The following is a 12391-nucleotide window of genomic DNA, read 5'->3' as shown; positions in this document are numbered from 1 at the left end:
GGCAGTTCAGTTGCTGTAAACTCTTAGCCTCTGTGCCCATAGTTTAAAAGCTGCAGTACCAGCAGGTTACTGAAGATGGTGCTGCTGAACTGCTAAGGGCCAAAACTTAATCTAGTCTCTGATGCAGTAAATGCTACAACAAGTAATCTGTCAGTGCAGTCCATGATTCTTGTGTAGATGTGAAAATTTTGGCTATGCCATATAAAGGACCAGCATTAAAATCCCCATGAACTGCCATCATGAATGACCGCTTCTCACATTCAACCCTTCAAACTTGCTTGTTCCTTGTGAATCTTGCAATAATTTTTAAGCCATTTTCCTGAACTGTCTGTGTCCCTCACCATCATCATGTTGAAACTAGATATAAAGTTCTTAATCTATTTGACAAGACAGATGTTAAAACTCTAGTTAAAGCCTAATGAAGCTGTGGCCTGCAGGGCTACAGGCTGAGTGTAGGTAGACCAGACTGGTGAGGACTGGTGGTTCCTCAGAAATGAGGAAGGTCAGAATGGCCTCCTTCGATGTTATAATTCTTTTACGATTTCTAAGAAATATTTTGCCCTCATTGGGGAGTCTAGAGCTAGGGGGGGGGGCACCACAATATTTCCTCACTCAAAAGGCTGTAAACCTTTGGAATTTCTTGACCCCAGAGAGCTCTACATATTCAATGAATACACTGAAGATACAGATCAACAGATATTTTTGACAACAAGGAAATCAAGAAAATAGAGTTGGACAGGAAAACTGAATTGCAGTAGAGTACCCATAATATGTTGAAAGATAATTGATTACTCTTATTAGGGACACAACCAATAAAGAAGCCACATACAGCTTGTATATTAAGAGTTTAAATCAGATAAAGGAGCACAGAAATCTCCAGAGACTTTCATGATCAATACAGGGTTTGATAAGATAGAGGTGGAGATGTTTTCACTTGGAAGTGCAGACTAAAACAAGAGGTCATAAACATTAGTCATTAATAAATTCACTGGGGAATTCAGGAGAAAGACCTTGAACCAGAGATTGAAAAGAATGTGGAACACACTACCACAGGGAGTAAATGACAGGCTTAGTGTTGAAAAACTTAAGGGTAGCTGGACCAGAAGATAAGAGGAAGAAACAGGAGGGTATACTGATCGCGCTGGACCAAAAGAGGGGAGATGAGGCTCCTGTGTTTTATGCATTCAGATGATGTGGGCATCACTGGCTAGGCCAGCATTTATTGCTTATCCCTCATTTTCCTTGAAATGGTGTGCGTGGTGTGGTGGGGTGGGGTGGGGGTGGGGGTGGGGGTGGGGCGGCGGAATCCGTAAACACCAACATGAGTAGGCCAAATGGCCTTTTCCTGTGCTGTTAACTGGACATAACTCAGTAGCAGAGTTATGCAATCAAACAGGACAAACTTGGAGTTAGGATATATGTTTGTCACATTCTAAATGAATAACAGAACTGACGTAAGTGGCTAAATCAACCTCCCACTCCCATTGTTGAGTCTAATTTCAGGCCTATGTTAGACTTATTATTCAAACTCGCAGACGTTTTATTGTTGGGCACCAACTTGGGAGTTGAGCTCCTGATTGCTGAACTTACTTTTAATTTCTGGATCTTTCCAGCCAGTGATGAGTGTGTTCCTACATGCTGGAAGAGGGATGGCTTGAAACGGATTCTGAGGTTTGCTTTCTGTCGGTCACAGTGCTTCTAAAAGGGGGAGAATAAGAGAAAAGTAAACCAGTTATGATCACACAAAGATATTTGCTTATTGACAATTATTGAACTGCAAGAGTTTTGCTACCAAATCAAAACAGAATAAATTTCACAGATGATGGAGTGAGCTAATCTAATTAAAATCTGAAATGGAAATTGCAGATTTTTTCCAATCCTCTTGGAAATTGTGTCAGAACACAGGAGAATTGCAAATACTTAAAAAGAGAGCTGAGGGCTAAACCAAAAACTACAGACTCGTTAGTCTAATGTGACAGAGTCACAGAATTGTTACAACACAGGAAGCCATTCGGTCCATCACGTCAGTATTGACTCTCCTAAAAGCTCACTCAGTGCCATTCTCCTGCCTGCATATGGATCCTTTTTAAATAACAGTCTGATTCCCTTTTAAATGTTAAGAGGGGAAAAATATTTAGAGATAACAATCGGAGATAAAGTTAATCGATAAAGCATCTAGAAAAGTACAAGGTGACAAATTAAGCTGTTAATGTGCTGACCCTTTTTAAAGCTACCATTTAGTCCCACTCCTCCAAATTTAAGAGTTATAGAGGTGTACAGCAATGGAAACAGGCCCTTCAGCCCAACTCACCCATGCCAACCATGTTTTCTAACTTGAACTGGTCCTATTTATCTGCATTTGACCCATATGTCTTTAAACTTTTTTGATTCATGTACCTACGGCGAGAAGCTATTTACTGTATAGGTGCGTTTAATAGTTATTCCAATTAATTTTGAAAATTCGCATTAAACGTTCAATCTTTATTCTAAAAAAACAACCATTAGGAAGATTGGTTTTGCAGCCACCAACCCACAACCAATTTGCAGTTCATTTTCTGCATAACTGAACTGGGATGAGGAAGGATCATCACCATATGCAAAAGTTGTGCTTCTGTCTCAGTCAAAAGACCATAGATTGGGGTTAGTGGTAATCACTGTTACACATTTTCATAGTTAAAAATCTCACAACACCAGGTTATAGTCCAACAAGTTTAATTGGAAGCACTAGCTTTCAGAGCACCGCTCCTTCATCAGGTGGTTATGGCCACACCGACATCTCCATATAGAACATTCACCTGAAAGATATTGTAAATCATACCAGGTATAAACCGAAAGAACTTGTATTTATGTAGTGTCTTCATGATTTCAGTATCTCCCAAAGCAGAACAGCCATTAATAAAGTGCAGATACATTTGTAAATGTATGACATGCGGCATGCAGTTTCTTCACAACGTCCCACAAATGCCCTGTCTTATTAAGATGTACTGTCTTCAACTGGCGATAATTAGATACACCTTTAGATTTGGTATAGAAAAGAGAATTTTTTGGGTTTGTGTGTTGTAACATTAATGCCCCTACCCCTGGACTGGAATATCCAAGTTCAAGTCCCATGTCCTCCAGAGGTTCGTAATAACAAACCTGTGGCATACTGGCAGTGTCCCTACTGTGAGCCAGGATACCTGGTTTTCAGTGTCAGCTGCTGCACAGATTTATCATCATATTGGTGAACAGGTTGATAAGGAAAATATTTTTAAAGGTCCAATGTCACCCATGAGTAATGCAGAGTCTGTCTCTGAACTTTTAAGGGTCTTTGTGGTGCAGTGATGTGGTCCATATCTATGGACCACATGGTCCAGGTTCAAGTCCCACCTGCTCTAGAGCTATGTCATAACATGCCTGAACAGCAGATTAAAAAGTCTTAAAAGAAAAATCTTTGCAACAACCACTTAGTTTTATTGTTACAGGATCTCACCAGGGGTTGTCTAACATGTAACTTTTTTTTAAAAAGAGTAGAAAGGGAAAGTGCTGATAGGACTACATTACAATCATCCAGAGCCCAATATGATAATATTAAGCAGATAACATGTTGGCTAGTCAATCATTTTGATGACCATCTAACATGGCAGATGAGGACATGGTTTAGCACCTCACCTAAGAGGCAGTACTTCTAACAGTGCAACACTCCCTCAGTACTATGCTGAAATGTCCACCTGGATCATGTGGACAGGTCACTGGAATGGGAATTGAACCAACTAAGAATGAAAGCATCACCCAATGAAGCAATAGTTGGCAACAAATTGGTAAAATAGTATGCAACATGGGAAAGAAAACGTGTAGAATTAAGGATTTAACTTGGCGCAAGTGAGGATTGCAGATGCTGGAGATTAGAGTCCAGATTAGAGTGGTGCTGGAAAAGCACAGCAGGTCAGCAGCATCAGCTGAGCAGGAAATCGACATTTCGGGCAGGGGCCCTTCATCAGGAATCTGATAATGCTGCCTGACCTGCTGTGCTTTTCCAGCACCACTCTAATTTGGACCTTAAGCATTTAACTTGTCAGCATAAGTTTCTATGAATACTGCATGTTCAGTATGGATAAACAGGAGAGTGTATGCCAGTTTTATGAATTTTCACATATTGTGCGGAAAGATCGGGCATCAGGTGAGGTACAACATGCACCTATATTAAATTCCCCCTCAGGTACACACCCAACATACTGGTGATATACATTTGATGCCAGCTGTCCTCAGTCACTACTCTCCCACTCTCCATGCACACAGATTAGCTGAATATTGGCAGTCTACAAAACTGTGTGGGAGAGAATCACAAGTACATGGTATCTAGCCCCAGGCAGTAATGCTCATTAAACGAGCTAGCAGCAAAGCTGTATCTAAATGTTCCACTCATTATTCTAATGAAAGTGTAATCCCAATCCTCTGACAAACTCATGATTTCAAAAGTTTCTAAAAAAAGCTCTAATTCACAACCCCCTCCCCACTTCAATCTGTTCCCGTATTTCAGATATATGCACATGATTCCCAGTCAGCGCTAATGAATGTTTTGGTAAATGATGATGAACAGTATCAAGTGGATGAATCTCAGACTGAAATTAGATCACAGAAATGGCAATTAACTCTACTGTACATAAATCTGCAATACACGCGGTCAAAGGAAGCAAAGATGCAGACCCCTCCATCCATTATATTGCTTGAGTTTCAGAAGTAAACCACTCTCAGTAGAGTTCTTTCATAATGTCAGCTGTAACGCTGTGGATACTTCTCCATGGGCAGTAGGTTCTCAGAGGGCTGTGGATTCTAATCCCTCCTCTGAGAATATAACCCAGATTGATACTTCATTAACAAAGGAGCACTGCACTTATACTCAAGAAGAGTGCAGTTATTCTGCTCAACGTCTCTCTGCACTTTTTAAAATCTTGCTGTGTATACAATTCTTGCCATATTTCCCCATATTAAAGAAATTTGATTTGAAAGCTCTTGGAGGCCGTGAGGTCATGAAAGGCACTACAGAAATGCAAATGCTTTTTCTCCTTTAAATTACCTATACTTGGCCTTACTAGCGTCTTTCAGTAAAAGGTAGTGAAGATATCTGTACATCAATTCAAACATATATGTAGCCAGAGAAACACAAGTATTCATGTAAATGCAGAGTACAGTGCAGACACAAGAGCTGGTATGGTGGGACCATGCAACCAGCAGCAGTCATGCTGGTCTCATTCTCTTCCTGTCAGCTGCCCCTGCAAATAAAAACAGAAACTGGTGGAGGAACTCAGCAGGTCTGTCAGCATCTGTGGAGAGAAAGCATGGGTAAAGTTTCGGATCTGGTGGCACTTCAGAACACACAAAAGATTGACTCTGCTTTTTTCTCCAGTAATTTGTGTTTATTGTCTCACATATGCAGTTGTTAGTTATTTCAGTATCCCTGAAAACACTCTGGTTTTACAAAAACCACAGGTCTGCTGCTGGGTTGTTGTTGCCTGCTGCAGAACATCAATAGAAAGAATCAGACAGAAAGAGAGAGACAGAAACAGAAACTGACAGAGACAGAGAGACAATCAAACACAATGAAAGGCCTCTACAGCATTAAGTAGAACCTTGACACCCCAGTAGCAAATTATCTAAACTTTCATCACCCTTAATCTTTACTTGCATGATGTCTTATTCATTCATTACCTCTGATCTTTTGGTTTTTAGTCCTGAAGCACCACTATATTAAAATTTTCATCTTTGTTTTCAAAAATCTACCCTATCCCTCCACCTCTACGTTCCACCAGGCTAACAACTCTCCAAGATCTCTGTGCTCCTCCAATTCTGGTTTCTTTGGTTTCCAATTTTAACTGGTCCACCACTGGCAGCTGTGTTTTCAAATGCCTAGATAATGAAATTCTGGACTTTCTCCACTAAACCTCTTCAACATCTCTTCCTTTATGACACTTTATCTGCTTTCTTGATCAAGCTTTTCACCCTCTGTCCTAATACCTGATGTGGCTCAGTGCCAAAGTTAAGCGTCTTGGAATGATGAAGGACACTATGAGAAAGGAGCAAAAGCAAATTAGTGTTCTTGCTGTTGTGGTCTCAAAATGGAAGATTTTGAAATGAGGCAAAAGAACAAAGATGCTTATACATTAAAGCTTTTATTGCTGGCTCAATTGCCAACAAATCCTGCTAATGCCTTAATGCTCTTATGTGGTTCTTAGCGACTATGTGGTTATTTCATAAGCCTTCGAGATAATTATCTCTAACTTTATCCACAACAGATTCCTGTCCTGCATTCTACATTATACATCCAACTGTTGTTGCTCAACCTCTCTTTCTGCAGCCTCAACAGGAATACACAAACAACTACCAGCCAGCAACAAGACCTGGGATAATGAATGGACAGTGAAGTATCCAAAAAGGGACAAGAGAGTTAGTTTGAGGTTTCTTTCTCTCCAGAGACCAAGCTCCATTTCAAAATAATAGTCACATCTCCCACTAGAGAGCACTTTCAACCCTATGTCCTTGTGCATTAACCCTCAGCGAGTTCCATCCAATCTTTGCCTCCTGACAGTGATACAAGCCAATATCATGGCATGATGGAAGAACATAGTGGTCTCTCAGTGTTGTGGTGTTTTCTTTTCTATTTTTGAAAAAAAACTGTACGTTCAATTTTTTTCTTGGTGTATTTGGTCATAATTGCATTCCTTAAATTTCCTCTTTACATGTCATACAATTTTCTTGCTCATATTATTCTCTCAATCAAGTGGGACTAGTGTAGTTTGGGATTAAATTCAGCATGGACTGGTTGGACCGAAGGGTCTGTTTACATGCTGTATGACTCTTTGACCAACTCAATCCTGCTTCTGTTTATAGAATCATGGAAAGATACATTCAGCTCATTATTCCTGTGCCAGCTCTTTGAAAGAGTGATTCAACTAGTTCTACTCCCCAATTCTTAGCTACAAGCTTGCGAATTTATCAGAGCGTCAAATCTGGTATTGAATTTGCTTCTACTGCTGTTTCCCGCAGTGTGCCCATAACGTTGAGGGAAGGCAATGGCCTAGTGCTTTGGAATCCCAAGTTCAAATCCCACCATTTTCAGATGGTGCATTTGAATTCAATGAAAATTATCTGAAGACCATAAATTCATTTGTCAATTGTTGGAAAAACCCATTCGGTTCAATAATGTTCTTCAGGTAAGGAAATCTGCCATCCTCACCTGGTATGGCCTACGTGGCAGGAACGTAGTTAATTCTCAACTGTCTCTGAAATGGCCTAACAAGCCACTCAGTTGTATCAATTTGGGACAAAGTCTCTACAAGAAATGAAACCGGATGGATCACCTGGCATTGACCGAAGCACCAGAAAAGACAAAGGCAGAAACCGCACTGTCAACCCTGAAATATCCTCTAAGATCTGGGGGCTAGTGCCAAAATTGGGAGAGCAGCCTCACAATCTAGTCAAGCAACAGCCTACACTATCTGTAAGGAATGATTCTGTGACTATGACTACGACTACGACTATGACCCAAACAGCAGCATCACCATTCCAGAGGTGAGGTAAGAGTGACTGCTCTTGACATCAAGACTGCATTTGACTGAGTGAGGCATCAAAGAGCCAAAGGAAAACTGCAATCAGTGGTTATTAGGGCAAGTTCTGCTCTCGTTGGAGGCATACCTGACTCATGGGAAGATGGTTGTGGTTATTGGGGGTCAGTCATCTCAGTTCTAGGATATCTCTGCAGGAGTTCCTCAGCATAGTGTCCTAGGCATAACCATCTTCAGGTATTTCAGCATTAACCCTCCATCCATCATAAGGTCAGGAGTGAAGATGTTTGCTGACAACTCCTCAGATACTGAAGTAGTCATGGTTAAATACAAGATCTGGACAATATCCAGTCTTTGGCTGAAAAGTGGCAAGTAACACTTGAACCACACAAATATCAGCCACGACCACTTCCAATAAGAGAGATAATCTAACCTTTGCTCCTTGATATTCAATGGTGTTACCATCACTAAATTCAACACTATCATCATCTTTGGGGTTAGTGTTGACCAGAAACTCAACTCGACTTGCCACACAGTGGCTATAAGAGCAGGTCAGAAGCTGGGAATACTGTGAAGTTTAATTCCCCTCCTGACTTCCCAAAGCCTGTTCATTATTTAAAGGCACAAGACAAGAGTGTGATGGAATATTCCCCACTTGTCTGGATGGATGCAGCTTCAACAAGACAAGACTGACAACACCCAGCACAAAGCAGCCTGCTTGATTGACACCACATCCAAAAACATTCATTCCCTCACCACCGACACTTAACAATAGTGGTGTGTACTAGCTACCAATGCTTAGATAGCACCTTCCAAGCTGACAACCACTTCCATTTAAAAGGACAAGGGTAGCAGATACCTGAGAACACCACCACCTTCAAATTTCCCTCCAAGCCACTCATCCTCCTGATTTGGAAATATATCACCATTCCTTCACTGTTGCTAGTCAAAATCCTGGAATTCACATGGTAAGGGCACTGTGGACTGCAGCAGTTTAAGAAGGCAGCTCACCACCACATTCTCAAGACAACCAGGAAGGGGCAATAAATACTGGTCCAGCCTGTGACATCCATGCATGAATAAAAAGTGTATATGAAAAAAAAACCCTCATCAACTCATCACTTGTACACAAAATGGCATCTGTTTAAGTCCATATGAAGCTGCACTCACTCTGCTTCAATGTTCACTGCACATGAAGTTCTTTAAGATATTAGGCTCTTCATTTGCACATCTAATTGGGGATGATTACTCAAAATGTGCAAATGAGGGATTGTAAATTGAGGAAAGTCAAATAAATAAGAACGCCTGTGCTCACCTCCTACAGTGAGAACACACAGATTACCATTAATTACCCACTGCTGAGTTAGTCACCGTGCGTAAGATTTTAAAACGATGCAGCTTCAATTTGAATGCAAATTACTCTATGGAGTCTGGTACCGACTTGATTAAGAAACATCTCTTACATGGATAATAATGGATAGCATTAAAAATTATCCGTCAAATCTTGACCGGTACCTCAAACAAAAATTTGCCTTGTTGCTTACAGATGGCATAAGATTGTAGTTTCTTTCCTTCTCAGCAGTAGGCCATTCAGCTCATCAAATCTGCTTCACCATTCAATGAGATAGTGACTGATCTGATCATCTCAATTCCACTTTCCTGCCTTTTCCCCATAATCCCGATTCTCTTATTGATTACAAATCTGTCCACCTCAGCGTTGAATACAGTTAATGACCCAGCCTTGACAACCCTCAATGGTAAAGAAAACCATTTCCTGGGTGCAGACTCCTTTGAAATAAATACTTTGGTGAGAATCAAAGGACACAATTTTAAGTTATATAAGGTTGGATCCAGGTTTGAATTTAGGCGTAAATTTTCCCCCAAGAGAATTCAGCCTTTTGGAACAGGTTGCCAGCTTATGCAGTGGACTCCAAATTGATGAACTGAATTGAATTCCAGCTGATATCAGCTTTTTTTGCTGCAAAAGAGCAGGTACTTCAGAGAATTCAGGTTTTTAAACTTGAGGTTTCACCTCTCCTAAGGCCACATGATTCATAGAATTCCTACACAGTGTGGAAACAGGCCCTTTGGCCCAACATGTCCACACTGACCCTCCAAAGAATAACTCACCCAGATCCATTCCCCTGCCCTATTACTCCACATTTCTCCTAACTAATGCATCTAACCTACATATTCCTGAACACTATGGGCAATTTAGCATGGCCAATTCACCTGACCTGCATATCTTTAGACCGTGGAAGGAAACAGGAGCACCCAAAGGAAACCCACACAGACATGGGGAGAATGTGCAAACTCCACACAGACAGTTGCCCAAGGCTGGAATCGAACCTGGGTTTCTGACACCGTGAGGCAACAATGCTTGCCACTGAGCCAACTTGCCGCCCTCGAACCTGGGTCCCTGATGCTGTGAGGCAACAGTGCTAACCACTGAGCCACTGTGATGGTGCATGGGGTAACAGATTCTATATTGTAATTCACAAGATATTGCAATTATATGGGTGGGACTGATTGAATGGACCAGAGTGTCTTTATCAGTCTGTGATTGTACAAAACACATTATTAATCAACCCTTCAGGAAAGGGAAGCTAACAAATGGGGAGGAAGGGGTTGAGAGGAGAAGGGAGAAAAATCTGGCTCTGTAAACACCGAATGTTCTACTTACTGCGTCCTTTTCTGGGTTACAGACTTTAACCCATAGAACATGGTCTAGCAGCCAATCGATGGGCTTATCCTTGTAGAACATCAAAATAAACTCCACAATCAGACTTAGATCCAGTGATTTGAACATTTTTCCTAGACAAAATGAAACAAAGTATGGTGAATATCTACTATTCTTATTGAACAAAGATTAGTTATATGACTAAAAGAGAACTGTATTATGATCTGAAAGAACAGTGGGGGCATGGTGTAGTGTGGTATTAAATGAATTGCTCCTTCAGAGAGCCAGGACAGACATGGTAGGCCAAATATCCTCCATCTCCATTGCAACCGTTCTATGAATCTGTAATCATGCTGCACTAATGTTTGGCATAGTGGAGCTGATACATGCGCCATGTGAAATTTAGATAATACATGGTTGGAGAAATAATTGTATCCTGTGCATTAGGGACAAATTCATTTTCTGAATGTGTTTGACAAATTCAAACAACTCAACATCCTGGAGCTGTATCGCAATACTGTACTGCAGTTTCAGCCTTTATTTTGTCAAGCCCAAGACGTTAGAAAAATATACTAAATTTCTGTACTGGAGTGTGATCAGTGAACAATAATGTGGATATATTAGATTTGGTCAAAACAGCTGGAATTTAAAAAACTTAGAGGAGGAGTGGGGGCAGGAAAATAGAGGTTCAGCAAGTTGAATCCAGAGGTTACACTCTAAAATACAAAAGCCTAATGTGAGAAAAATAGTTCACACAAAACAACAAGGTTGCTATCAGATCTCATTCTGAAACTTGGGTTCACACCAGAAATGACAGTCATTCTCTTTATGTAACATCCTTGCCAGCTCTCACCCAAATTTAAGAAAGCAAACAAGGACACAAGGAATATTGCAGTTTATAAATGAGGAATAATATTGAGCTTCTTTCAATTTGCACGTGTCTCAGCCTGAGTTGGAGGCTTTCAATAAAAAACTGCTGTGGCAAACTCAGGAGAAATTTGCTAACCTCATCAATAGACTGTGCTGAAGCTGCTAAGACAGTTATATAGGGAAATTGGTGTTGAGGAAATGCACCAGTTCGAATAATTCTTCAACACAATACATATTTGCATTAATCCTTTGTTTTCCAGTGAATTATTACTAATGATTTATTTTCTGCATGTTTTTGATGGGGGAAAAAAAAATGTAAAAATCAGACTGTCAAAGCCCTGCTACCTGCTCACTATGCTAAAAATTAGATACAAAACAAAGCAATTATACTCCAGCTAAATACTGTTCGCAGCATTAATAACAGCCTTTTTAATACCAATCCAACCCTGGACTAGTCTAAGCCGCTAGTTTCCTTTGTTTACATTCAATTTAGCTGGTTTCACAGAACACTCCCCAGTGGGATGAATGAATGAACAAGTCGCACACACTTCCCGTGGCTTTTAGTCCTGACTGTCCTGTCCCCCAGAGGGTAACTCTCCATTACATAGACTGCAAGACGTCCTTTACTTATCCCACTGAAACAGCTGGCTGGTAACAGTAACTGATGATAAACTCATTGAATAGGCTGTCTGGCAAACTGTCAACATTAATACCATGGCTGTGCAGGGAAACAGTGCAAAAAACAATCCAATATAACTAGCAGTGAATATTCCAAACTGAACACCATTTTACAGAATTTGTAGTGTAGGAAAAGGCTATTCAGCCCAACTGATTCATTCAGGCTTCATGAATTTATATGCAACTTACATATTTGTGGCCCTGAGTTCTGACCCCATCCAAAAGTGGAAACATCTTCCCTGTGTTTCCTATAATCCAAGACTACAATCAAGCCACCCTTAGCTTTCTCTTTCCTGGAGAATACAGCCTGTTATTTCCTGATAAAGCCTCTCAGTTCATCTTCATGCGTTTTCTTTTGTACTTTCAAGTACCTCTGTACACTTTTCAAAATTATTCACAGGATAGGAGCACTGCTGGTTAGGCCAGCTTTACTGCTCATTGCTAATTGACCTTGAGAAGGTGGTGGTGAGCTGCCTTCTTGTCCCACTGCAGTCCATTTGATGCAAGTAGGCAGAATGCTTTTCAGAACGGATTTCTAGTTAAATTTTTGGAAAACAAATACCACAGAACTACATTTATACCCTGCATGCAGTCTAATCATGGTCCAATGTAAATTTAGCAT

General features: G+C 40.6%; 1 protein-coding gene across 1 annotated transcript in view; it reads right to left on the bottom strand.

Moving 5' to 3' along the window:
- mgat4b (alpha-1,3-mannosyl-glycoprotein 4-beta-N-acetylglucosaminyltransferase B) overlaps positions 1-12391 on the bottom strand; it is a 214790-nt gene that overhangs the window by 18775 nt on the left and 183624 nt on the right. The window contains exons 9-10 of the mRNA XM_060836944.1: positions 10225-10355; positions 1591-1698 (exon numbers count right to left, since the gene is read on the bottom strand). Coding sequence (XP_060692927.1) covers positions 1591-1698; positions 10225-10355 — 239 coding nt within the window. The remainder of the gene's footprint in view (positions 1-1590; positions 1699-10224; positions 10356-12391) is intronic.

This window comes from Hemiscyllium ocellatum, chromosome 16 (assembly GCF_020745735.1).
Source record: "Hemiscyllium ocellatum isolate sHemOce1 chromosome 16, sHemOce1.pat.X.cur, whole genome shotgun sequence".
In the NCBI taxonomy this organism is placed as follows: Eukaryota; Metazoa; Chordata; class Chondrichthyes; order Orectolobiformes; family Hemiscylliidae; genus Hemiscyllium; species Hemiscyllium ocellatum.
Note: the sequence above shows the minus strand (reverse complement) of the source record. Positions and strands in the feature narration are given on the sequence as shown.